This window comes from Aquila chrysaetos, chromosome 14 (assembly GCF_900496995.4).
Source record: "Aquila chrysaetos chrysaetos chromosome 14, bAquChr1.4, whole genome shotgun sequence".
NCBI classification, from domain to species: Eukaryota; Metazoa; Chordata; class Aves; order Accipitriformes; family Accipitridae; genus Aquila; species Aquila chrysaetos.
In genome coordinates, this window is record NC_044017.1 from 16,861,559 (window position 1) to 16,888,982 (window position 27,424).

The following is a 27,424-nucleotide window of genomic DNA, read 5'->3' on the forward strand; positions in this document are numbered from 1 at the left end:
CGAGCTACCCAAGTCAAACTGAAGCTAATCTGAGAATCTGTTGTTAGGCAACTAAAGCCCTTCAGAGCAGGATTTCCACTAGAGAAAATATCTTTCTCAAATCCTGAGCAGTAGGAAAATGGCTGGGGTCCAGGACAGAGCTGCAATTCAACCAGCTGAAGCCTGAAGGGGACAGTATGCCAAAGCCCAGGGCACACTTAACCCCTTCAGGGTGTGTAGCTGGTTTCTCAAGGTCTGATAAGAACTGTTGTGAAAAAAGCCAGAAACGGCTCCTTCCTAGGCTCTCCCAAACAGCTCTGCTGAGACACCTCAGCAGGGGCTCCCTGCTCCTTTCCTGGGCAGCTGCTTTTAAGCTGAGGCTCTTGCCTCCCACCTGAGTTACACTGCAGCCATGCCTGGGCCCAGCCCCGTACCCCATTGATGCAGACCCCAACCCACGCATCTGTTATTCCAGCTTGACCTTGGATCTGCTCCATCACCATGGACTTGCCTCGTGATCGGACTCTTGGGGGAACGTCACTGCTATCACCAGAGCTGCCCTGCTCGCCTTGCTCAAGGAGGGTGGGACTGGGCCAGGCTGCTGGGACACCTGCCTCCACTTGCCCTGTTATTGTGCTCAGCTCCCCTTGGGGAGCATCCAACCCTCGCTGTGCCCTGGCACCCTAACTCTGATGCTGCCACATAGCAGAGCAGTGAATTCTCTTCCCCACTCCAAATACACATTTATCTGAAGTCAGATAACACCTTTTGTCAGTTATGCTAGCTCTAGGGGTGTCAGGGAGCAGCAGGAGTAGGGCTGCTTTGCAAGGGAGGACGAGCCAGGAGCAGAGGTGACCACGGTGCAAGCAAGGGCAGTGACCTCAATGACCACAGTGCAGTCCTGAAGTTTCTGAATTGGAACAGGTATGTAGTAGTGGCTGGATCCAGCAACAGCCCCAGACACAGCAAAGTAGAGTCAAGCCCAGGACTACCTACAATATGTGTCCCAAGTCCATCCAGGAGGCAGGACTGAAGATGAGGCTACCTGCAGCACAGGTTCACAGTCTGTGCAAGAAGACCAGCCTGTATGTCAGGACAACAGGAAACAGGACTGGACATGCATACCTACAGCATAGCTCAGGTCATGTCTCCATGTCCAGGCCTAAATTCACATGTTGCCCATGGGTTCGTGGCCAGAGGGTGTGTGGGTGGAGGCCACAGCTGAGGCTGGCCAGGTTAATTACAGGGCTACTAGTGCACTCAGGGCTCTGACAGCAGCTTCTTCTCCCATCAAGGTGTGTCCTCTCACCTTGCAAAGATCTGGCTTCAGAGGTGTACTCCTTATGAAATGGTCTTGTTGCTACTTGCTGTTGTGGGCCCAGGCCAAGGAAGAGTCATCACAGGGCTACTTCAGGGTGATACAGAGCCAGGGCAAGAACATGTCATGAGCTGGTATGAAAACGTGGACATAAGACAGACACAGAGGACCATGACAAGGTCACAAAGCCAAGGCAGGGACATGGCATGAGCAAGTTGGAGCTAGACCATGGAACAGAGCCAGGGCAGTTATGGAGCTGGCACAGAGATGAGACATGGGGGACCTGAAGTGGGATGGGAATATCAAATCCCAATCAAGTCCAAGGTCCATCCAAGAAAAGGGGCTACCTACAATGTGAGTCTGAGGTCCACTCAAGAGACAGGGCCAGAAACAAGACTGGAGATGAGGTTACTGACAATTCAGGTCCATGGTCCATCCAGGAAGACGAGCCAGTAAGTCAAAACAGAAAGGAGCAGGGAATTCCAGCTCTGAAGGTGCTCAGTTCCCTAGCTCTAACATTAACCATGGCCCTAACACACAGGAGTTTGGGACTCCACTCCAAACGTATCTCCAAACGTGCATTGAACTTAAACTCCTTCCAGACAGCAGCCTCTTCCTAGCTCTCAAGCATGAGGAGGACTCCAGTGGGATTCCAGCTCTGGAGACTCTCAGTTCCCCAATCTCCATACCCCCCCACCCTCCTCCTGCAGCTGAGCCTAAGGAGTCCCATGCCAGTAAGTATGTTGAACTGCCACTCCACTCTCACCAAACATGTCTGGGTTGAGATGGCTCCCCTGGAATCTCCCTGTGGTCCTACTCAGCCTGGAAAGTAAGGTGAGGGTTTGGTGCTGTACAGAGCTCTAACTCTAGGGTTTTGAGCTGAGAGGGATCTCCCAGTGTATGACTGTGGATTAGGTGGTCAGGCAATTGAGGGCTTTCTAAGCTGGAGCTGCACTGCAGTCCTGATAAATCCTGAGAGGCAGAGTGTGGACTGTGGTAGAGACCGAGCTGTAGCCCTACATTCATTTGGAGCAAACACTGCTCAGCAGACAGCATCTGCCCTTAAGCAAGGAGTTTCCCTATCTTGGCCCTTTCCTGTTCAAGTATCTCCCTATCCATCATTCAGCACAGAATCCTGACCTCTCAGTGTACCGCTGAATGCATTTTACTACAGAGACTTTGCTTTCATATGCCATTTTTGTTCTGCCCAGTCTACGCACTGTCATGTCCCCTTCAGAACCCCCATACTCCAAATTTTTGTAAAACACTCATTTTTCTGCAAGATCCAGCTTTTCAGCCCTCTGGTCCAGTAAAATTGCAGGTTTTCATTATTAAGTCCAAGTTTCTTATAAGAGAAGCAGCTCACAAAAAATAAAGGACCCAGAGCTGAGAGATCTTGCTAAAATTAAATGCAACTTGTTGCCGGTATGGCATTTGTGTGCACAGTTGTAAAGCGGAGACTGGAAGTGAATGTCTGCCTTGGCCCAAGCGAGCCCTTTGGTTCCCTAGGGCAATGCCTTAATGACTAACCTGGGAGCGGGTGAAAGAAGAAAGGTTGGTTTTCCAAAGAAACTCTTGTTTTTCCTGGTAAAATGGAGCCGCTCCCTAGAACACAACATGAGGTTAAGGGAGCCAAAAGGTGTACGCGGGTCTGATGAGTAAGGGTATCACTGAAACAAACAGCAACAGGACCCAGCCATACTGCTGGCCTCTACCCAAACTCCACTTTTTCTGGCTTTCAAAGCAGTATATTTATCACACCTACGTGTAGAACAACGAACCAACCTCACACGTACACCGCTGAGCCTCTGCGAGGTCCTACTGGAAGCAGAGCAACTTTCAGACGTGCTACGGGAACGCAGATGCGTGACAGCACGGCAAGGGTCACCCCGCAGCACCTCCTCTGCCTCGCCGCTCCGCTCCTGCCAGCAGGCCCGAAGCTGCAAAATGGAGGCCGCGCCGGCTCCCAGCGCGCAGGCGCAGCAGCAGCAGCGAGGGTGCTGCCCGGCCCGGGATCGCCGGCTTGAGCAGCCTCTGCCCGGGCCTGAGGGGCGGGCGGGCGGGCGGCCGCCCGCCATGGGCAAGCGAGTGGCTCTGGTTCTCGCCGGCTGCGGCGTCTTCGATGGCAGCGAGATTCACGAGGCCTCGGCGGCGCTGGTGCACCTCAGCCGCGGCGGCGCGGAGGTAGGGGGGCGGCGGGGCCCCGCTCCCCGGCACCCCCGCGGGGTGTGTGCGGAGCCGGCTGTGACAGGCTCCCCGGGGGCGGGGAGGAGGAGGAGGAGGTAGAGGTAGAGGTATGTCTCCCCCGTCGCTTTGAGCCCCTCAGCAGCCGAGGGACCCCCTGCGCAGGGCAGGCCATCCTGCGGCTCTGGCTGTTTGCGGGATAGGAGCCTCTCCCGCCTCACGGCGGTCTTTTCCCCGCCGCTGCGCACCACCAAGCCTGCTCATAACCTCTCTCCCTACCTTTTCCCTCCCGTCCTGTTTCACCCCTCTCCCCAGCGGTGCGAATGCCCCCCTGACAGGAGCAGCGGCCGCGGGCAGGCGGCTGAACCGGGGAGCGAGGAGTGGCGGGAGGCCTTGCCCTGCTCCTGAAGACGGGACCCGGCTAAAATTCCTGATCGGCTTTTGCAGAAGTCGGGCGCTCGCCCTCGCTCGGGTTCGCCTGCTCGTTTTCTGCTAGCTGTTCCTGGGCTTTTTCGGTAACCGGGGTTCCATGGAGAAGCCTGGACCGGGATGTGGTGTGCTTTGGTCCCGTCCGTGGCTTCAGGTGGCGGAAGGTGGTCGGTCACTTTCTGTCTGTGTGCAGCTGCGCTCAGGCGTCTGATGGTAACGGCAGCACCCCACGTTTACCACAAAATTGTCTTCTCTAAAATTAACTAAAGCGGCGAGCGCTGAGAAGTCTGCAAAGCAAGCATCAAAACAGATACGTGAAAACAGCTCCTGCAGTACGCCTTTCACAGAACTTTACATTTTTGATGCAGCTTTCCCCTTTTGTGCCTAACCAGAATATGTTCTTCCATTTTTTGCTTTTCCTTCCTGCTACCAGTCTTGTAGGAAAGTGAGTAACTCTAATGTCTGCACTAGAAATGCTTCTAAAGTTTGCATCTTTATGTTTTAACCTTTTTTTTCTAAAACTCTTTTGCCACTCCGATACCATAACAGTTAAGAGCAGCCTTTCTGTGGACTCAGCTGTGTGTCCAGTCAGGCTGCTGGTATAAATTGTGGTGCTCTGTTTGTCCTTGGGGTTATCTGCAGAGGGAAGGCAGGCCCTGGCAAAATCAGTAAGTTTAATGTTGGCATAAGAGTGGACTCCTGTCAAAAACCTGCAGGAATAGGATAGGGAGGATGGCCAGGTTTACCCATCCTAATGTGTCACCTGTCACTTTAGGTATTTAATGTGATAGATCCATCCTGTGGAGTCCACTTCTCTTGGATAAGAGACTTCAGGAACAAAAACTGTATTGATTAAATGTTCTCTATTGTGATCAATATGTATGAGTTCTGTTTATGTTCACAAAATTGCTTCATCCCTATATTCTAGGTGAAGATATTTGCCCCCGATATTGAGCAAAGGGATGTAGTCAATCACCTAAAAGGAAGTCCAACAGAAGAGAACAGAAATGTGTTAGTTGAAAGTGCCAGACTGGCAAGAGGAGACATTCAGGATCTGGCTGAACTGAAAGCTAGTGAATTTGATGCGGTCATTTTCCCTGGTAGGTGCTTTTAAAAGAAAATCAATTGCGGTTTTTCAATTGCAAATAACTGCTTTGCCTCTGCAACTTTTTTATTTCTAAATCTGTTTAGAAAATAAATCATACTCTTGAATTTGTGATGTGTGGGGGTTTTCTCTTTCTTTTTACTTATTTTCTTTTGAGGATGAGAAAATGTTTCAGCAAGCTCTCATGGGCTGGCAAGTCATCTCAGTTTATTTATTAATTTATAGTTCATTAATTTTAAATGCCAGGGTGTTCTTTTGGTGTTAGGTCATACATTGCACTGTTCCTTCTTTCTTAAGATTGTGGAAACTTTAGTACCTGCTTGTGGACAAGAACACTGAACAGAGTAAAAAAGTAAGGCCAGAACTTGACATTACATGGTAATGCCTTATTTTTAGGGCCTCTGAAATTGTTGGCAGAATAGTAGATTGCCAAGTAGACTATATTCCCTGTCAGATGTGAGTACATTTTGCTTTAATTATGTATCTGGTCTGCTGCTGATCAAGTTATACTAAACATGTTTATGGATAATTTTTTATTTATAGACCACAGAATTGCCTTTCAGACAGAATTAATTGTAATCACTTTAGAAATGAAGAAACCAAAGCATCACGAGGAAATTAGGACTTGCTGAAGATCACTTTCCAGAATATTCATAGTACTGTTAAATATTTCCTTCACAACTGCCTAAGCGTTGATTTTGAAGTTGTTACACTGTCTTCTGTTGTAAGGCCAGCAGAGGGAGTGGGTGTGTAACGCAGAGAAACATACTTCCAACGCTAAAATGAGTCGGTGACATCAGGGCTGATCAGGGAGTAGAGGCTAGCAAATATTTTCGTTATTAATTTCATGCTGTTATAACCCAGGCTCAGGAGGGTTGCTGTAATAACTGTTAGAGGGAAAAAAACCCTATTAAGTTTGGAAATTAAAATCTTACCTCAGAGATTTCAGATAACACTCAAAAGTGAGCAAAGAGTAAAAGGAAAAATATTAAAAATGCAAAGCTTCTTGATGTTGTTCATTGAAGTACTTGTGGAAATTTCTGTTTGTTTATTGTAGAGAAGTTGATGTTGCACACATTCCATTAGGAATCAAATATAATGGATGGTTACACTTACTAATAACCTTCTTTCTTTGATTATTCTGACGGTTATAAATCCAGTAAATGAAGGTGCTGTAAAATATAATCTGCTAGTACAATTAAACGAAGATTAAATGCAAGTAAAGGATTGTTATAACTAGTTCCTAGAAAGACAAATCCAGCATTATTTTTAATAGGAAATTATGTTATCATTCACAACTGGTATGTCTCAGAATATCATATGTTATCATTTCCTTTTTATGTAATATCCATTTTGTTTTTATTGTGTTAACATTTTTTTTTTAAATCCAAAAATAATTCTAGGGGAGGAAAAAAGCTCTCTTATATTTGCTTAAGTATTGAACTAAAACTCGAGAGTGAATTACTGTAGAGGGTCAAATCACTGTTTGCATTACTCTTGTGAATTGCACTCTTCTACTTTTAACTATCATTGGTCTTTCTTCTGATTTCTCTCTTGCTTATTGAGGGGTACATATCAGATGTTGCAGCTTTTCCAGTGACTAGCGAATGAATGTGAGGTTTCCTATTTGTCTATTTGTTGCTCATTGAAGCAAGATTAAGCTTTCTGGCCTATGTAACATATATGGTATAAAAACTGTGCAGTTAAACTTTTAACATTGTAAACCCATCACGTTTCATGTGCTGAAGGCTTTCAGTATAGTAACTTAACGGTCCTATATATGCCAATCGTATGTTGTAAAAAAAGGAGAACTTCTGTCTGGTATTGAATTTAAAGGCTTTTAGCAGTGTCTTACATTTGAGCTCTTGGGGTTTTGGTTTTTTTTTTTTTTTTTTTTTAGGTGGTTTTGGTGTAGCAAAGAACCTCTGTTCCTGGGCTGTAGATGGCAAGAACTGTACTGTCAATGAGCACGTGAACTCCACACTCCAAGCTTTCCACAGTGCTAAAAAGCCCATTGGTTTGTGCTGTATATCACCAGTTCTGGCAGCTAAAGTCTTTCCTGGTTGTGAGGTCACGGTCGGCCAAGATAAAAACATAGATGGAAGGTAAGAAGAAAATGGATGGAGGTAATTTACATGGGAATTAGGATTGGGAAATGGCCAGTCTTTTGTGCAAAAGTCTGAGGTCTCTGGTGCCAGTAGACCTTGGGTAACTTATTAGTGATATTTTTCACATATTTCAAATTTTCACTTGCATAATAGTAGTAGGCGCAGAACACTGACATACTGTGACAGAACTGACGTACTGTGGCTCTGCATTTAAGACCTTGTTTTCAAAGATATCGGATCACTTGTTGTGTCCATAGGGGATGGAAGAACCTGATAGTGGCAGTCTGTTTGACTCCCTTGTCATCATCAACTGAAGAGTCACTTAAATATTACTGTAGTTCTCTCATTCAAGTTATGTTGGCAGAACTTTATGGCTGTATCATCTCTTTATGTTAATTACAGTCTTTTTATTTACAGATTTCCTGATGCTGAAACGGCATCTGCTATAGCAGAGCTTGGATGTAAGCACATTTGCAAAAATGTAAATGAATCCCATGTGGATAATGCCAATAAAATAGTTACTACCTGTGCTTTCATGTGCAAGGCTCCTCTGCATGAAATCTTTGATGGTATCGGAACAATGGTACAAGAAGTCCTGAAACTTGCCTGACTGGAAGTGTACAGACTTCTGCAAGGAAATCAATTTAGCTAAGCATAAGTATTTAGCTTCCTTTGATTGTATTAATAAAATAATGCAACTACTAAACTTTACAGTTCCTGGTTGGTTTGTTGTTTTATGTTTTTTAAATCTGTAATACATCAAATGCTTATTGCTAAGTTTATCTTATTTATTTCTCTTAAAATAGAAAGCATGCATTGAAGGTTGTGGTGGTGTTGGGGGTTTTCCCCCCCTTTTTTTTTTTTTCCTCATGAATCTGAATGTATTCAGTCTTGATAAGATAATGTAGGAACCCTCCATGTCCAATGGGGTTTTATCACATCACTAATGATTATCAGTAACTCACATTTGGTGTTACCCATCTGTCATTACAGATGAAATAGCTGTAAATGAGTCTGTATACCTTCAGTATAGGTGAGTGATTAAATTCTACTTTCTATTTGGAAGGGAAAAAGAAAAGAATGTGGTTATTTGGGGTTTTTTTCTTCCCTTGCAAGTCTTTAAGCAAGTATAACTAATAGACCTCCAAAATCTTTGCAGAGCCCCCTAGATAAACTGACTTTACAAACCAAGAGTCAAAGGCTTAAGTACAAATGAATACATTGCATGTGGAAAACACACAAGTTTTGCTCTAATAAATGAAATAATTTGACTTTTAGTTAGTAAAATGAATTAGCTTTATTTTGTGATTTTTTTGCATACAGTTTAGTGCCCTAAGGAAGGTACATCTTATATATATTAGAACATGTGCTTTGATCTTGCAAATGTGAGCAAAGGTCGTCAGCCCACCTTAGAAGCACAATCTGGCAAGGCTTTGTACTCCTGCAGGAGCTAAAAATTCCCAGAATTCATTATCAAGGTAAGTTGATTGTCACTGGGGACACTTAATTGTCTCAGCGTAAGAAGCATTCTGATGCTCACAGGTCTCTGTCACTCATAACGAGTGTATTGTAGCCCATGCTTTGCAGTGCCTGAAGTAATCTAAACTGTCATCACTAGTTAGTGCTAATCATGTCTTGCTGAGTGAGCACCTTCTAACTGGAGCGGGAATACAGCAGGAGCAAACCTATACCACAGAGCAGCCAAAAGTGGAAGGTGTGTTTAGTTGTGCCTCTTGCTCAGCAGCTGGTGAGATCAGGAGGGGCACTAACCTTTACCTCATCGATGCCAGACCAATCATTACAGCAAAGCCTGACACGTTGCAGAGTAGCAAGTGCTACTACTCTGTGTATGTGCTGTGTTTATTTTAGCACAAACGTTAAAGCTCAGAGGTAATGTGGCCTCTTCAACGAGGCTTTAGAGCTAAATCTACAGAAATAAATATATAAAGGGTTTTTTTACTGTCCTTCTCACAGTGATGTTTCTCATGGGCACAGCATTTCCATACTCCTCCAGAATTTGGATTTCCTTTACGGAGTTATTTAGCAGAAGCAGAACATTCAGCCAACTTCTGGCAGAAGATCCGGGAAATTTTTGTGTTGTGCGCAAGCAGTGATCTGCCTCTAGAGGTATAAAGATAATTGAAGTCGATTGCCAGCAGAGGATCTTCTGTTCAGCCTGATTGAGATGTGCACACAATCGCTAAATTATTTACTTGGTCTAAAACCACAATATTGGACTGAGCATGGCTCTTGTGTTACAGGAGCCCTATTAAAAAGTGCTTGAGTCACTAAATAAGAATTTGTCCTGAATTTTGCGTTTGCTTTGTGAACAGCATCTAGCTGTCGGTTGGAACATTCAAAGGAAGCATAGCTTCTCTGAAAGCACTCTAGCTGACTGTCCTGATAAAAATCTACTTAATACAGAACAGTCCTCTACTTTTTCTAGGTTGTACACGGTCTCTAGAATGCCTTCTGTGGCTTCTGCAGGCAGGACGCTGGAGGCATTGGACTGAAACTTTTTCTCAAAGTCGTCCTTTTTCAGAGGTTTCCTCCAGTGTCCGTAGAATGTATCGCAGCGGTCGCTGATCAGGTTGCCATCCCGAAGTGTGACACTCACTTCACAGTAAAGACTCTCAAAACTAGGTGTGTTATCAGGAGGGTGCTCCAGCTGCGTTTTGCCGAGGAGCTCCCGCAAGGCTGGCCGGTGAATGTTCTCACTGGTGAAGGACTGGACCGACACGCTGCCATCCAGCAAAGCAGAGCATGCGACAAACTGGAAGGAGTGTCGAGCTTCGTGCTCTGAGGTAGGGCTGGGTCTGTTCACATATTTGACTTCTGGGACTTTGAGAATGACTTTCTCAATTTTATCAAGGGGGAGAAAGTTGTCACTGCTCTCTACAAGCTTCCTCCTAACAGAAGATGCTGCATCAGCCACCCAGTGTGTTCCAAGATGAGCAGGAAAGCGTTTGATGGCCACGTCTTGTTGGTCCAACAGCCAGGGATAGGAATGCAAGGTTGGCAGAGCCTGTGGGTTGTAATCTGTATAAAAGGCACCTATCCCTGACTCCATGTCCAAGATCTGTTTGTTTCCTTGAAGGCCCTGTGATGCTAAGCAAGCTGCTTCCAGTCCATGCTTGGCAGCGTTGCCAACGTGGAGGGGCTTCGTTTGGGTTGCTGCGTTAGCCAGTGGGGCGCCTGCATAGGAGGCAGCAATAGCCAAGGCGTTTTTACATTTCAGCTGGTCAAGAGCTAGCAGTTTAGCACAAGCTGCGGCACTCCCCATCGTACCAACCACAGTCGGTGGGTGAAACCTGAGAAAACAAAATCTCTTCATTACAATATTTCAAAAAGTCATCTGAATTCACTATATACACAAGCTCAAATTTCCTTTCACTGCTGTGGAGGATGCATTGGACCTTAAAGAAACATACATGCAGAATTCACATGTGGTCATAATGGAAAAAGTTATCATTTTTCCCCAGGAACAAGTTAAACTGGAGTAGTACCACTTACAGCAGGTCTTCCCCAGAAAGCAATTGAAACATTAGAACTGCTCATAGTTCAAGGCATACTGAACAGAATAATGGCAAAAGCGTCACAGTTTATAGTCATCTATAAATTATCTGTAAATAATTTATAGTCATCTCTAAATTATACATATTGGAGGAGGCAAGTTTTATTATTCTGAACTAGTTTTGCAAAACTGGTAGAAGGAACACACAGAAAAATAGAAGGAAGACATCTAGTCCCTTGCACACTTCAAGGCTTTCCCCTAAGCACACCCCATCTTGGGCTCTGCTCTGAGGCCAGCAGCGGTCACCCCTTTCTGCTGAGAGCAAACCACTGCTTGCAAGTGAGGCATGATCGTGTGTATCCAGGAGAGCCTGAGACCTCTGGTCTTAAACATTGCCCTTCTGCTGGTGTTTTTAATTAATAGGGAGATCATCACCTCCTTGTAAACTGATCGATGCTCTCAAGAAGAGATCTATCAGCTAAGCCGTAAGGAGTCATGTAAGTGCATTTTCTATCAGCTAAGCCGTAAGGAGTCATGTAAGTGCATTTATGTTTAAGATGAACCTTTCCTAAATTTCCAGACAAGTGATATAGGAAATATGATTAACTGTGCCATTTGTATTTTAACTGGCATTTAATTAAGTATACTAACACCAAGAAAAAAATCCTTCCACTCACAGCATTTCTATGTACCTTTTTGGAATATTCCTGGCTTCGCTGGAGAAGCGCAGCAGCCTGCCTTGCACTTCAATTCCCACATTGAAAGCTAAGAGCAGATCGAGACCTGAGATTTTTTTCTTCTGAGGAAAGGCCTCTGAGAGTGCAATCACGGCGGGGAGCACAGCCCCGGATGGGTGTGTGGCTGGATGCCATGTGTCGTCAAAATCCATTGAGTGCACCTAATGGAAAGAGAAGCCTTGACTCGTCATCAGAAATAAACTCTGACTAGGCAAGATTGGCTCAGTCAAATGAAACTACGGTAACTGGTATAAAAAAGGACCGAAGAACTAGATTTTCCTTAGAAAACAAAACTTCAAAGTTCTTTCTTTTAAGACCTTGTCATGGTTTAACCCCAGCCAGCAACTAAGCACTACGCAGCCGCTCACTCACTTCCCACCCATCCAGTGGGATGGGGGAGAGAATCGGAAAAAAAAGGTAAAATTTGTGCGTTGAGATAAGGACGGTTTAATAGGACAGAAAGGAAGAAAATAATGATGATCATCATGATGATGATAATAATATGATCATAATAATAAAAAATAATTGGAATATACAAAACAAGTGATGCACAATGCAATTGCTCACCACTCGCTCATTGATGCCCAGTTAGTTCCCAAGCAGCCATCCCCTCCTAGGTCAACTGCCCCAGTTTATATACTGGGCATGACATCACACGGTATGGAACATTCCTTTGGCCAGTTTGGGTCAGCTGTCCCGGCTGTGTCCCCTCCCGACTTCTTGTGCCCCTCCAGCCTTCTTGCTGACTGGGCATGAGAAGCTGAAAAATCCTTGACTTGGTCTAAACACTACTTAGCAACAACTGAAAACATCAGTGTGTTATCAACATTCTTCTCACACTGAATCCAAAACATAGCACTATACCAGCTACTAGGAAGACAATTAACTCTATCCCAGCCAAAACCAGGACAGAGCTTTACTCCCAACATGGCTCGGTGAGAAGTGGCAGTGCAATACAAATCTTGCCTCAGAGGAGTTTAATTCTAATTGAAGTTGCACCAGTCTAGAACCAGTATGACAATGTATCTTATTTCCTACAATAGGGTTTTGCTGCTTTAATTAGACTAGTATAATTAAAGCAGCAGTTCTAGGTCCATGATGTGAGTGGTGAATCTTCACTTCCCCCAAAACAGTATATAAACACATGAAATTACTTTCCCAGTGCTGCGACTGATGCTGCCGTTAGGGCTCACACCATTAAAGCTGTAGCAGAGGCTAACATACAGCTAACTGAAAGTTGTAGCAGCACTTCTCTGGTGCAACCATCCACAGGCAACAGGCATAAGCCTACAAATGTAGATCAGACTTTAGCCTCAATTTTCAGCACGTCAAAACAAGACCTGTCACATGAGGAACCTGATTTCCTGGGGTTGCTGGAAGCAGGAGAAAGCTACAGTCTTAAAACTGGGATGAGCTGCTTAGCCCTTCAGAGTATCCAGAGAGGTGCCTCCTCTTTCCCATGCCCAGAGCCCAGCTGCTTGGGAAGATTTGGGCCATTTCCAGCATGGCACACGGCTGCTGTTCTGGTAGCAAACTGCTCCCAGCAGTGCACTCAGTGTTTGCAATGTACTGCTTGTCAGAAAACTCCCAAAGTTTTGACAACCCCCAAGGACTTGAGACCATCAGGGACAGCATTTTTAGTAACATAAGAATGCCTTAGAAGCTGAACTTTCACACCTATTCACCTGTGTCTTACTTCACGGCAAACTGGGAAGGTGGTCAGGCTCCCCAGTGCTCAGGTCTTGCCCCGTAATACTGGGAATATGCACTTCTGAGGACTGCGTTTCTGAACAGACAGAAGAAATCCCAGTCCCTGCCTTGAAAAACTGATGCCAGTGCAGAATAAGGAAAGTTGCGCCCAATACCCGGTAAACTGTGTTCCTGACATCTTCAATAAGCACTTAGAATTGACCTGTGAGCGGGATGTAATCTGAAATGATCATATACATGCTAACAGCCAGATTTGAATATCACACGGGCTGCTAGGAGCTAAGGGGGTACCAGATCTCATTTCCAAGGTAATTTTCTTTACATTGGAAATGAGGTGTCAAATTGGACCTCTGATCTTGTTATCACGCTAATTTAGATAGGCTTAATATTACCATTTCCTTGGTTGGTCACCTTCCTTAGTTTTGCATAATTGCCTAATTTGCCTACCCCACCTCTTGTGCATATTTTGATTTCAAATGGTTTCAGCCTCAATCTGAATTTAGACAAATGTCTGGGGAGTCAGTTATTGCTTTAATGACGAAGTATGTGTCCAAAATATATAATTGGCTTTTGCAAGCTGCGTAACTGAAGATTAAATTGCCTTGTGATATTATATGTGTGTATGTATATGTGCATCTGTCTGTATTTGTGTTTTTCTGTAACTATACTTTGCCAGTTGGCATGATATTTGGATCCTGGTGAAATCAGTGAGAGCTAGAGTAACTCTTTGTAATGTGGCTGTAGCATGGTTGTGACAAACTGCAGAGTTCTGACCTTTGAAAACAGCCCCAAGTCCCACATTAAAGGTAAGGGATGCTGTTGAGTTGGATGAGATATATATTATAATTTGAACTTGGCCTCATTGGAAGAAAGTTGAAGCACATTAGGAGAACAGTCTGGGAAAGTTTTGTAGCAGGCTTCAGGTAGAAGAATAAAGTGAACTAAGATTTTAGGAGCATTCTGTTCTCTCTAGAGCAAGAATGGCATCAATTAGTGTGATTTAAGAGCAAATAAAAGAGCATCACTTACAGCCACTCCATTCACAAAAGCCGCATACAGAGGAGGCAGTCGGAAATCCAAGTGGCCCCAGATGGTACTGGATATATCTGAGCTGTAGATCTGAAACAAATTGACGTAAATTAATTCAAAGTCCTGAAACCAAGGGTAAATGTGCCCCGTACCTCTGATGTAACCGAGATCAGACCATACCCTCTTGGGACCCAACTCCTCCCTTTCATGAGAAAAATATTGTTCTATCAGAAAGTATGAAAAGAAACTCTGTTTCCTGTTGGTTTATGTCAAGGGCTCCTTCCACAGAAACAGACCTCAGGGGGCAGACCACCACCCTCCGCCCGGCCATTCAGTACCTTCACACAACCTCTGGCCACTGACATCCCTTCTCCCTGCCCGTCGGCAGTGCTCTCAGGACTGTCATCATCTTGTTGGCGAATATCTCCAGTTAAAGATTTTCTACATTTTAGCAAGACTGTGGGTAAATGATATATGGCCTATTGATGCTGGTATCCCCATGCTGTAAAGGGCTCTGCTCTTTTCCTTTTGCTGTGCAGATCTCTTAGCCAATGAAGAGATCTTTACGGAATTAAATAAAAGGGCATAAACTACCACGGTTTGGGAAGGGGGGATCTCTGTGTGAAGAGACTTATTTGCCTACAGAGCTCTGGAGCCTGAGTCCAACTAGCCAGGTCTGACTGATAAAACAGTGGGCTAAACTCCTCCTCATTGATGCTCTCCTGTGTTGGGAAGGCTTCTCCTCAAGGTCAAGTACTCCTCTAGTTTAAGGAGAGCAAGACCAGAGGAGAAACAAGACCAATGTACCTCAGACAACAGTTATGTTTTATGGACTGGAAGTAACCAACTACTAACTCTCCATCCCTTTAACAATCCCTTATTTTGGGAAGTCCAGCGTTAAGTGGTTTTCTTTGCTGATGTTTTTAATAAGATCTCATAGGTGAAAGAAAGGAAGGGATTCTTAATTAACTGTGTTTGCAGTGATGTGTCTGAGCGTACAGTGTTACACAGACTTTTGCTCATCCAGAGTTAAAAGTAACTTGGAGCAATGAGGTTTCCCCATCTCCAGTGGGAAGAACACCATGTCTCTCTTTCCATCCCCAAAAGAATTTTACCATGACAAAGTTTCCCCTTATAGCCCAAATGTTCCTATGTTTTTCTTATAGCTAAACCTTAGGGTTTATTAATGCCAGACATCTTACTTTGCTGTACTGTGTCACTTTGTGGCAGACCTCGGTGCTGGTACCCAGAAGACCCACTCCAAGAGTATCCAGAATCATTCGCTTGCTTCTCTGAATGACTTGGTCTGTCAAGTGGTTTGCATTCAAACCATGAATCACATTGGCAAAATTTCCTGTAATTGTCTGAGAGGGAAAAAAAAAAAAAAGAAGAAGTAGATATTTCTCTTAATTTAAATAAAACACATTTTTTTTCCTTTCTTCTTTTTTTTTGCTTTCAGTTTTGGGCTACTGCTTAGCGTGCTGGCCATTCCTGTTGCCCTGCCCTTGCTTACATGAATTGCATCAGCAAAACTAAAGTTTGAATTCTTCCCCTTTTTTTCCCCCAGAAATGTCACAGTGTTATTTATATTTTATTTATACTTTCATCAGTGTCCTTGTCTGTTCTGTATTTCTGCTGCTTCATCCCTGACTTGAGTCCTTGAGGGTAAGCACTGCAGGTAATGTAACTCTGCAAGATATCTATATCTATATCATCTATATCTATATACACACACATATATATAAAACAAATAGAAGGAAAAAACATCTGGCTTCCCATAGCACCTTCTTATTGCTATTGAAATCAGTGGGAAAGTGGCATTTCAATCCAGTGCAGCCACTACCACACAAGGAGGCAAGATGTAATCTCCCTGAGTAGTAGAATTACTATCCCAAGTCTTGCTGAGCTTGAAGGTCAGTGGGAGATGGGACTTGGCAGCCCTACCGTGCACCTGCCGCTCCTGGCTCCCAGCTCCCGTTGAATTCACGCTTAGCTGGACTCCCAGCTTTTCTCTGAGACACGATCTCACCTCTTTGAAAAGCAGTGGCTCCTTGTTCCTGGCTCCTGCTGATCTGGCAATTATATTTCTAATTTTTTTTTTTTTTTTGCTTTCCTATTGAGCATTGACCCATTATGCAAACTCAGCCTGCTTCTTCTTGGCTGATGGTGTTAGCTGCTGTTGATATCTCTGTTAGAAACTAATCTAGAACTTCCCTTCTCCGACCATTAGAAACTTCTCCCTGTAGAGGCATATATTATTTACAACCAGTCTATACACACCCTTATTTTTTTATATAGGCATTACTGAACATAGCGCTTCTCCCTCTTTGGAAATTGTCTCTTTCCATTTCCCCTTATCTTTCTCTTTCTTCTGCTCCCCTGCACATAGCCACACAGAGTGATGATATTTCCTCTTGGCCTTCATTTTGCTAAGTTAAACAAACGAAACTGTGCTGCTCTCTCCTTTATAATGCAGACTCACCCCTGCTACGCTAGTAGCTTTTCATTGCGTTGTTCTGATAGGATTTCTCTTTTCTGGCAGTGGTGACCAGAATTGTACCCATTATTTCAGACAAGTTCTCACTCAGCTTTGTACTAAAGCATTAAGACTATCTTGAGGTACAGAAGTCATTTAGAGCAGGTGAACCACTTATTCCATGGTGTGATGCACGCCTACTGAAACATACAGAGCGAGGATACAAAAGCTTAAACAGAAAAGTGCATCTTACAGTGCAAAGAAACAAGACAGTACCTTTGCCCACATCTTGCAGGGATGGTGCGTGGTCCCAGAAAGATGCAGCAAACAAGCTGCAGCCAGTGATCAGGGGAAATCACTCTCACACTGTTTATATGCTTATGTCTGGGGTGGGGGAAGGAATATTAGGCCTTTTTTATTGCTCATCTTGTCCTGCCCATTTCCTCCTCTGCCTGGAGATGTTCCTTTTTTCTTCACTTTCAACTTTCCTGTGACTAACTGTGCTATAAACTGCTGGGACATATGTGATAGGACTTTGCCAGTCACATTCACATTGTGTAAATTGATATATGTGATATTTTATTACCAGGTAGAAACTGATAAACTAATTCGAGTGTCTTACATTTGGTAGCATGGAGAAAAGAGGTCATCAGGTTAATAGTGTTTTAACAGCATGAATTGCTATGTGAGGCCATCATTTCTACTATCAGGTTTTCTGCATTTCAGGCAAGGATGTCTTCTCTGAGGAAGGAGGCACTTCTCCCACCACGAGTTTAGGGATTTCACTTCTGTGGGAATGTCAGACTACTACAAGATGGTGAGTGAGAAATCCCTGCCCATCCCATCAGGAAGGGAGCAGACCCTAGAGGAGCATAAGTAGAGGCCACTGAACAATTCTGACGTGAAAAGGTAATGTTTGTCTGAAATTTGGGAACCTCCTGGATTAGGGAATAAAGTATCAAGTTTTTTCAGAATTGCAGTCTTGCACTTCCATGCTTAAGTGCTGCCTGAAACTTTAGGAACCTCAGTCCTTTACTCACCCTAGCCTCAAATAATTTTATAAAGCCTTATCTAACTCCTGATTGCTTCCAGGTAGAGACCAGCATGGGTCTACAGGTGAAGTTAAACATTGATTTGAGCGGCTACTGAAAGGTCCTGTTTCAGGCTGTGTCCTCTCCCTGCTCCTGTCCCTGGACACATAGTCCTCCCTCTCCTCGCGCCAGCGCTGCTGCTGAGCAGACCCCTTTCTGAGCTGGTCCAGCCTGTCTCCACAGACAGCTTAGGGAGTCTCAGCTGTCAGGCAAAACTGAGTTTCAGTGCCTCAGAAATGCAAAATTAAATCTAGCAGCACAAACAGGGAGAGAGAAACAGGGCTAGCAGTATTCTGTGAAATTTTAGGAGGGCGCAGACAGGTAAAAAGAATTGGGAGGGGATCAGCTGTTCCCCAGCAAGCTCTAACCCAGACATCTGCCTATTTTGCCTGTGCCTTGAGCCAGCTCTGCTTATGGACATCATCTTCAGGTGCCTAACTTGATTCTGAAAAATTGCACTGGGTAAGAGAGTGCCTTAAATGATAGAAGCAGTAGTGTGTCTATTCATGGATGTAGCCAAAGCCTGAGGCCCAGGACTCCTAAAACCCAGCCCTACAAACACATACATACTTCTTATGGGCTAACCTGCATTATGTGCAGGCTCCATTTAAAACTTCTTCCTGTCTTTCTCTTAAATATAAGCAGCTGTTCAGCACGGCTACTAAACCTCTTCCCTCATACATGTCTCTATGAGTATACTACAGCTTCCTCACTCACGCATGTATAATCTGCATCTACATAAAACATCCCAGCAGCATTTCCTAGTTCCTGGGTGAGATGTGTGCTTTGGCCAAATCCTGACCCCACTGGGGAGACAGAACTGGAATGTGCTTCAGTGCTTCTTCCTTGCCCCCTTATTTCCACGTTAAGGAAAACCTCAGAAGTAGCCTGGATGTACTGAAGAATTACCTTTGGTGCTGGTAAAATCCAGCCCATCTAATGGGATGGCTCATGTTGACAAGGTTGGCAGTGGTTAGAAAGGTTGATAGAAGTTCATGCTATTAGGCTGAAACAGGGAAAGATTTTGTTAAATTTACTTTCGTTATTTCAGCTCATTCTTCCCTCCAGAAAAATGGAAGAAAATAGCTAAATCACAGAATCACAGAGTGGCTGAGGTTGGAAAGGACTTCTGGACATCATCTGGTCCAACCCACCTGCTCTAGCAGGGCGACCCAGAGCAGGTTGCCCAGCACTGTGTCCAGCTGGGTTTTTAATATCTCCAAGGATGGAGACTCCACAGCCTCTCTGGGCAACTTGTGACAGTGTTTGACCACCATAAAATTACATATTAAATAGAAGATACTCAAACCCTAAAGTCAGTCCTCTTTCAATCATCTTTTTCCTTTACCTTTGGGATATCACTTATAATCCCATGCAGTTTCTCATTTCTTCCTCCTCCTCAAGTGAGATTGAAGTGAAATTTGCATGTCCTTGACCCCTCTGTGCTTCTGATGGCACAAAAGAGACACAACAGCCCCACAGCCAGTTAAGGGGAATTTTCCTAGTATAAAGCAGCATTGTGGGACCCTTTTCATTTCCCCTGACAACTCCAATGGCTGGAACAGTGAATACAGCTGAACAGCTGAAAAGTATCAGAAAAGTATGCAGTAACACAACTCCTGATTAATCTAATTTATTGCTCTAATGACTGCTCTAATACAGGTAGCATTATACTGGAAAGCCCACAATCAGAGTGGGGCAAAAATGGCCCGTAACCCTTTTCATCTCTAGAAGGCATAGTGTAGTGTCAGCGTGTAGGACTGCATCATCAGCCTGCATCACGCCTCAAAACAAGGTCTATACAACAGCTTACAGCCTATGTCTTATTTCCCCCCAAACACTTTGAAACACCTGTTACAGGAAAGAAGCGCAGAGGTCCAGCTGCCTTTAATCCCATGTAGAGACTCCAAAGTGAATTCAGATGGGAACCAGGACCCGTGATGTGCCTTGCAACGTGATGTGCGGTCACACGCTGGTAGCTGATCTCAGATACACGGTCACGTCCTTCTATAACCATGACTGCAGGATGGATGGTCCCATGCATTGCAATAGTAACATGAAAAAGGAAAGCAACATGATTATTACTGCAGGGGGAAGATGCATCTATACAAAGTCCTGTACCTCCACAGGAGAATTTGTAGGGGTCTAAACAGAAGGCTGAAAATCTGTGACTGAGAGTTTGGCACAGGCTGTCCAGCCTGACAAAAGGAATCTGCTGCTTTCCTCTTCTTTGACACAATACGTGTGGTTCAGCAATTTGGGCAGACAATTTGTTAACTAGTGAGCATGATGGAAAGACAAAATGTGTTCATCCAAACGCCATTTGCAACTTTGTGCGCAGCTACAGTAATGAGCTGTGTTGATTACAGAACAAGGCTTTAGAAATCCAGTGCCCCACAGAGTCTATTTTCTCCTGCTGACATCACATTTTTAAGCTGCTTTTTTCTTCCTTTTGCCTCCAGTTATTTTAGGCTAAACTCTGCCCACACCTGCAAGCTGTATGTTTGCAACTGAAAGCAGTTTTGGCCTTAGCCTCATGCTCCTTTTGTTCTAAAGAAATATAAAAAATTATGACAAAATACAGAGTCCAGGCTTCCTTTTCTCTAAGCCAGCTTTTAAGATGTAACTTTGTTCATGGGCTGTACTAAGATGAGATAACGGGAGGCAGGTGCCAAAGATGTGCTCTGTTTACAGAGCCTCTGCTATTGCTGAGGGTCTGAAAATGCCTTACAAGCGCAGGACCTGCTCCTTTTCCATCTACTTGGATATTTTAAGTACAGTAAAGAGGTGAGAATCTTAGTGAATGGCCTGGAATGCGTAGCTTGATCTAAATCCTGTTAGCAGCCCTATAGCCATAAATCTTGGGATCCCATAACTCTGCACCACTATCATTATAGTCTCTTGTGCCTCTTTTTCCCCAAGCCTACCTTCCCATGTTCACCCCGACAGCAGTTACTGACCCAGCCAGCAATAATACACAGCAAATGTAGTAGGCAATGACTGCACCACAAAATGTATAATTCTGGAAATTTCTAGCCTATACTAGTTCTCTTATTCACTTACTTGCACAACTAGCGACAATGGCAGTGCAACCTCTGAGAAGTTACATCACCCTTGATTCCCTTTTTTGAACTTCCCACAGCAAATCTTGGAAGTGCCAGGCCACATTCTGGTAAAGGTTGCTATGAGTCAATGCACTAGGTCTGCATTACACTGTCCTTTTTGCCTTCATAAAATAGTGGTGCTATTCCTAAAGGCAAGTCCTTGTAATTCATTTAAACTTGTAATGTAGACACTGATTTGCTTAAATAAGCTGTAAGATAGAGGTACCAGACATAACTGGGATAATCATGTAGGATCTCATTCAAGGCAGATCGATCATTTCAGTATAGACATACCGTGAACAGGGCTCAAGCTGCTCCACTAGCAGCAAAAGCATATTTGAAGCCAAAGAATGTGTCACTGAATGATTAGGCAAGCCCCTTCGACATCGTTTATGGCGTAGCGCGAAGGGGTCTGAACTATAACAATGTGAGAAGGCACCACAGTTCCATGAAATTCCTGTTGACCCAGTGTAAAATTTAGGTCTCACCCATACTATAGCCTTTAACTGTAGTACTAGTGCCAGCATTCAGATGCTGACAGCACAAGGGGCTACACCATTCTCGGCTGCCTTGGCTTCGGAGCTCAGGAGGAGGAGGTGTCGGGGAAGGTGACGCAGCCAGCCCCAGTCCCCTGTGAACTGCCTCTCTACTCTGGGGTACCACCACTTCTTCCTGGGATGCCTCGCAGCCACATTCCCAAAGCTTTTCTTCATCCTACTGTAGCTTCCCACCCTATTTTCTAAAGAAATAGTGTTACCTGGACTAGTAGCAGGTGGCCGTAGGATTTCTATATGGCATGACCTCCAGTATGAATAATAGCAGCAGGTGTAGGAGTATCGTGGTTTAACCCCAGCCAGCAACTAAGCACCACGCAGCCGCTCACTCACTTCCCCCTGCCCCAGTGGGATGGGGGAGAGAATTGGAAAGAAAAGGTAAAACTTGTGGGTTGAGATAAGAACAGTTTAATAGAACAGAAGGGAAGAAAATAATAATGATAATAATAACAATAATAAAATGACAACAATAATAAAAGGATTGGAATATACAAACCAAATTATGCACAATGCAATTGCTCACCACTCACCAACCAATACCCAGTTACTTCCCAAACAGCGATCCCCCCACCCCCAGTCCCCCCAGTTTATATACTGGGCATGATGTCACATGGTATGCAATACCCCGTTGGCCAGTTTGGGTCAGCTGCCCTGGCTGTGTCCTGTGCCAACTTCTTGTGCCCCTCCAGCCTTCTTGCTGACTGGGCATGAGAAGCTGAAAAATCCTTGACTTGGTCTAAACACTACTTAGCAACAACTGAAAACATCAGTGTGTTATCAACATTCTTCTCATACTGAACCCAAATCGTAGCACTATACCAGCTACTAGAAAGAAAATTAACTCTATCCCTGCTGAAACCAGGACAAGGAGATCACATACGTTTTCTGTACATGCGTAAACTTTGCCGTAACTTCTCCTTGTTGATGGGTTTGGCAGCCTGGGGCAGCCTGTAGCACACATTGGTCTCTTAATCAAAGAGCAATCATGTTGTCTATATTAACTGGCCAAAATGCAGCCAGATGTCATCACAGGACTTGTGCCATTTGGGGAGATGATAAAACTTGACTAACATAAATTCAGAGTTTGATTAGCGGAAACCAAATTAGTGTGAGCGTATGTGAGGGATGTGGCAATTTAAATTAAATTACCAGCAGAACGCCGGTGGTACAAACGATGCTTTAGTCACTGTGCTGGGCTGCTGCATCATACACAGAAAGGACCCAGCAAAGACACCCTCCTGATCATTTCAGAGCAAGTCCAGATGTCAGGCCATAACAGCTCCCAGCAAGCCTGTGGTGGTGGTCCAGTGGGGAGATGGGGTATCAAGATCTAGTATATGACAAGCTTCAACATTAATTAAAAGAGTGTCTCTGCATCTAAACTATTACTCAGGGATTTTGAACCCCTAGGAAATTATCCCAGATGCCATTACAAACTTTTGTATGCACTGGAAGGGCTAAAATAACACCTAAAGCATATAGCAGAATGAATAACAAAACATTATCCTTCAAACAGAAACAGGTTTTGGGAGAAAGATTCACCTAATTTTGTGGGAGTTTATCATTTACCTGTCAGCAGTTGCAGAAGCACTTGAGACAGGTACTGGGAGATGCTGTGTGAGTTGGCAGAAGTGTTCCTCCAGCTTTGCCCGCAGATGCTCACTCTCCTCCTCTCAGCTTAGTCCCTCCCAAACATAAACCCCCTGGAAGGATTTGAACAATGAACCGTGTTGCAAAAGCCACAGAGTACTTGTTGCTAAGGGACTGCTCATTCTGCAAGCTTGCGCCATGGGTTGATTTTTTTTCCCCCTCTTACTTTCTGGACTGCAACATCTGCTCAGACAACAGGCTCTCATTGAGCTCTCCAAGGCAGCTTGGTTATCCCATGAGCTACACACATGTCGCTGCCCTTTAGCATCTCTTTTGGGACGATCCAGTAACTGGAGAAAGACTTTTTTTCCTCATCTGTGGTTGTAGGTAGCTAGATCATGCACTTTGCACCCCAATACATTTCAAAAGTACCAAAAACTATTGCAAAACAGCCTAAAATTACACTTTAAATATGGCAGTGTCTGATTTATGGTGTAATTACAAAACATGCCATGGTAGTTAATAGCCATGAGATTGAATATTACATGTTACAGACTGTAAAATATACTGAGGAATTTCTAGCTGTGATTGTATATTCACCTCTAAAGAGAAAACGGGCTTAATTACACCAACATTTATGAAAGGGAGAAATAACAGCAAAAATGGAAGAAAAGTTAGATTTGAAGACAAGAGCTGTGAATACATAAAACATTTTTATTATTACACTTTTCTAATTGAACATTTAAGCAGAAGCTAATGATTTGATTTAAATTGGTCCTTTTTTACATAAGTAGCATTTGAAGAATTTTGGGTTTTAGAATTTATAATGACACTATTTTTTCCCTAACATTACTCATCTTCAGCATAGTAGATTAAGACAGATGCAGGAAACATTAGAAATCAAGGAAAATAACTACTTTCACAAAATGAAAGGAATGATTCTGTAACCTTTGATCATCCATGTTGACTCTTCAGCATCAACAGGGTTTAAAACTATTCACCTAAAAATGGTACCTACTGTCAGATGTAGTGGACAGTATTTTATTTACCTTTTTCATTCCCTACAGTAGCTGGAAGATATCCCTCCTTATGTGGCTTTGGATGCTAGAGGAGCAATAGAGTTAGCTGTAAGGAAAATAATATATTGTTTGAGTCACGGCGTTTTTTATTTAAAAAATTACTTCAGGTCATATTCAGTGAGAATATACATTAGTGGTACCACCAACTCACACAGCTTATCCTACTGACATGGGTAACTGTTCTGCATGGCACAATGCCAGCACTGTGACTTTGGTTTTAATATAATAAGCAAATAAACCAATCTTATTCCTCCTTCCCACAATTAGAAGATTTCTCCATTTCTGTGATCTGGCTATTTCCATTCTTTATCAAATTGGGCAAATCTGGCCAAATTGAAGTCTATTTTGAAGTCTGTGTTTTCTTTAGGTATTTTTTTTTTCCTTTTATATTTCCTTGATTTGTTATGGTATTTTATTAAACTTAGAGGGGGGGGAGTCAGAAGAGAGAGGAGGTGCGGTTTTTTTTTTTCTTCCCCCAACTAATTGAGTCACAAATGAAGGAATACTGAAACATGGCACATCCTAAAATGCCAGCACAATTGCAGCGGGTTGTAAGCCATACCGTTCAAGCAGCAGCACACAGGGTAGGGCCAATGCAATGCTGTTTCACTGCTTGAGAAAAGCAGGAAGCTGCCTTGGGCAGCAACTTTTAGGAGGCAGCTTTCTGCCTGTGTTGCCTATGAACAAAAAAATAAAGCTGAGTGGGTTTCAGCCTGATCCACCCGTCGCTGCTTTGTGCTTCTGCGTTCCTCTGGAGCTGTTGCTGCCAAAGGAAGGGCTCCTGAGGAGGAACGGGGCGACTGATGCCCAGAAGTGTTTTTTCCCCACAGCTTCCTGCTGTCTCGCCCTACTGACCTCAGCAACAGGACTGTCCTCCACCTTCCAAGCCCAGCCCAGCCCTGCACTACCCCTTTTCCTCCTGTGCTAACAAGGCCCAGGCATATTTCCCCATGCTATTCTACTCCCTGGAAATTTGGGAAGCCTATCCAGTGGAAATCAATTAGGGAAGGTGGATGGTTCCTTGGCAAGGGTGGAGGAGGAGAGGAAAGAGATAATATGGGGCTGTATGGGAATAAAATGTGACCCGTCTCATAGGGATGCTGGAAGAGCACGTTTTTGTGGGGCAGGGAAAGCAAAGATGAGGAAGAAAGGAAAAGAAGGGGAAGAAAGAGACCCCAAGCCCTTATATATTCACACTTTCTAAGGTGCCCTGATTCCTCCCAGGTCTCCTCTTCCCAGCCCCCAGAAACGTGCTTTACAGCAACACTGAATTTTCCTGTGCTGCTGAGAAGTTGAATAAATCCCTGCTGCCTGGGAAGGGAGGACTAGCACTAACTTCTCATGCCTCCCTTAGCAGCAGCAAGCTGAGACAGGAGCGGCCCCTCTGTTTAACTAACCTCCATGAAATAAAGGGCAACTGCTCAAATTTTTTGGTGTTTTAGAAGGAGCTGGTCAATGTATACAGAGCTATTTGATGCAGGAGTAACCAGCTGGCCCAGAGAGCCTCTGTAGCTGAGCCTAAATCGGTACCAAGTTCGGCAGCACAGTAAGGTCCACACCCTCTACCACAGTCCACGTGTAGTTTGCGATCACTCGGTCGGTGCTGGCCCTTGGCAGGCACTAACACAGGCTGCTCTGCGTGTCTCCCTGAGCCAGGGTTATATGGCTTTTTGTCTGCCCTCATTTTCCTTGCTGGCAGCATTTGGCTTGCCTCTTCCTGGTCCTCTGGACAACTGAGAGCAGCTCAAAATACCCATGGGGGCTGTGTCCAGCTGTATGACACATCTGGAGAAGGAGCTGCTTGGCAATGGTGGCAGCAGCTCCTTCCCTCTGTTTTCGTGGCCATGCATGCAAGGACTAGGGCAGACGAGCCTTGTGCTATCTGTCCTCCGCTCCAGACTTTGTTCTGTCAGTGCCATCATTTCTGGTCAGAAATGCTGCCTGCCTCTTTCAGACGCAGTAAGAAGGTTGTCTGTGAGTTGACTTTGTGCCAGAGACTTCTTGACACGGGGGTTTGACACAACATAGGAATTGACCATGTTGATGACTGCTCTTGAGCTGTGGCTGAGAAGAAAAACCCCAAGCCAAGCCAAAAATCCCAAGCAGATCATTCTTTCCTAGGATCAGACTGCTCTCACAGATTAACTGTACCCACAGTCTTTTCCTGTAGGTACAGACATCTTTGCTAGCCAGTACCTGTTAAGGCAGCTGGTCCAAAGTTTGCAATTTTGCATCATGCATCCAAACTAGCCTTTCATTCCTGTATCCCAGGAGGACCTGTACCTTGAAGCCCTCCCTGAGACTATAGGTCAGCAAAGCGGAAATGTTCAAGAGTCTGGGAGAAGGAGAAAGGGCTTGTGGTCAGACCTCCACATATTCTCCATGTGTTCATGAAAAAGGTGGGAAAGAAACCATGGCTAAGGGAGGGAGGAAAGTATCTATTCCTATCTACTGGGTGAAATGCAATATATTTTAATGTGATGCTGCGTGCAGATAGAGTCAGAGGTATGGTGAGCTTACTCACTGACTCCAAGTGAAAAATATTGATAGATCTATGGCCACTCTCAGCGTGCTGTGAGATTTACTGCCTGGTATTATATCCCATCTTTAGTGGAGAAATTGTCCATCCTTTCATCCTTCCTTTCTTCATTCCTTCCTTCCTTCCACTCTATTCTTGTAGGTCAGCTGGGAGCATGTCTCACCTGAAACCAGTGCAGGGGATGCCAACTTCCCATAACTTTATAAAAAAAGTCCACTCCAGTTTACGCCCTAGGAGCGGATGCCACACTGATGCTGGAAAATAGTGATCTTTAGTCAGACTGTGTGTGACGCATGCTGGAATGAAATCACGATGGGGCTGGCAGTCAGTGCTGGACGTGGCACTTGGAAAGTGGTGAGCCCTCTTCTCTCTCCTGTCCCACAAGTCATGAGCCTGAATAATCTCCACAAGGGCTGGTGTTTCTGACAGAGGACCTGGAGCTTCAGGGACATTCAAGAAAAAAAGTGCAAGCTTGAGGGGGGAAGCTGAATTGGAAAATCTGCTTCTGGGCTGTGACACAGGTATGGTCAGTCCTCGGCAAATCCCTGTGAGGATATGGAAAGATGGGCTTCAAAAGCTCATTAGGTTCTCACAGGAGGGTGGGCAGCGTATAAAGGTGAGTGGGGTTCCTTCCTCCATATCATCACACTACAAGGAAGCCTGTAGTGGAGAGACGTGGCCTGAAGGTCCCCATCATCCACATCATCTCTGAGCCTGAAGGGCAGCGTATCCAGAGCCTGCCCATAGGCTTCTGCTGTTTCTGTACTCTGAGAGCCACATGAGAGCCTTCAAGGGAAGGACATGAAAGCCCAGCAATCCTTACCTTCAGATGAGGCATTTCTGAGCAAGCTGGCTCATCTCAGACAGGATGTGGTTAC

At 44.5% G+C, this 27,424-nt stretch overlaps 2 protein-coding genes across 12 annotated transcripts in view; one reads left to right on the forward strand and one right to left on the reverse strand.

The window, feature by feature from the left end:
* The first annotated feature begins 3,262 nt into the window (after positions 1-3,262).
* Positions 3,263-7,829, forward strand: LOC115350553 (glutamine amidotransferase-like class 1 domain-containing protein 3A, mitochondrial). 2 transcript variants are annotated; one of them, XM_030036259.2, is made up of 5 exons: positions 3,263-3,481; positions 4,344-4,355; positions 4,839-5,010; positions 6,916-7,120; positions 7,541-7,829. In XM_030036259.2, exons 1-5 carry the CDS (start codon positions 3,374-3,376, stop codon positions 7,731-7,733), a joined length of 690 nt encoding a protein of 229 aa, XP_029892119.1. In that variant the 5' UTR covers positions 3,263-3,373; the 3' UTR covers positions 7,734-7,829. The 2 variants fall into 2 exon arrangements, with proteins under 2 accessions (XP_029892119.1, XP_029892120.1); XM_030036260.2 differs by lacking the exon at positions 4,344-4,355 and having other exon boundaries at positions 3,269-3,481.
* Positions 7,830-8,330: 501 nt separating this feature from the next.
* ACOD1 (aconitate decarboxylase 1) overlaps positions 8,331-27,424 on the reverse strand; it is a 32,735-nt gene continuing 13,641 nt past the window's right edge. Inside the window, exons 2-11 of one of the 10 annotated variants that reach the window (XM_030036252.2) lie at positions 26,532-27,091; positions 26,137-26,138; positions 23,978-24,053; positions 22,908-23,041; positions 21,542-21,722; positions 18,590-18,686; positions 15,316-15,477; positions 14,114-14,203; positions 11,330-11,535; positions 8,331-10,434 (exon numbers count right to left, since the gene is read on the reverse strand). In XM_030036252.2, coding sequence (XP_029892112.1) covers positions 9,480-10,434; positions 11,330-11,535; positions 14,114-14,203; positions 15,316-15,477; positions 18,590-18,616 — 1,440 coding nt within the window. In that variant the 5' untranslated portion in view covers positions 18,617-18,686; positions 21,542-21,722; positions 22,908-23,041; ... (1 more) ...; positions 26,137-26,138; positions 26,532-27,091 and the 3' untranslated portion in view covers positions 8,331-9,479. Of the gene's footprint in view, positions 10,435-11,329; positions 11,536-14,113; positions 14,204-15,315; positions 15,478-16,865; positions 19,009-19,028; positions 19,087-21,541; positions 21,723-22,907; positions 23,042-23,977; positions 24,250-25,404; positions 27,092-27,424 lie in introns of those variants that run through there. The other 9 variants (XM_041128615.1, XM_030036254.2, XM_041128614.1 and 6 more) reach the window with 9 other exon arrangements.

Excerpts from the sequence above, each read along its gene's own strand:
- LOC115350553 (XM_030036259.2), top strand. The coding sequence starts at position 3,374 with ATGGGCAAGCGAGTGGCTCTGGTTCTCGCCGGCTGCGGCGTCTTCGAT. Across the intron at positions 5,011-6,915 it reads TGATGCGGTCATTTTCCCTG|GTGGTTTTGGTGTAGCAAAG; the intron begins GTAGGTGCTTTT and ends TTTTTTTTTTAG. Across the intron at positions 7,121-7,540 it reads GATAAAAACATAGATGGAAG|ATTTCCTGATGCTGAAACGG; the intron begins GTAAGAAGAAAA and ends TTTTATTTACAG.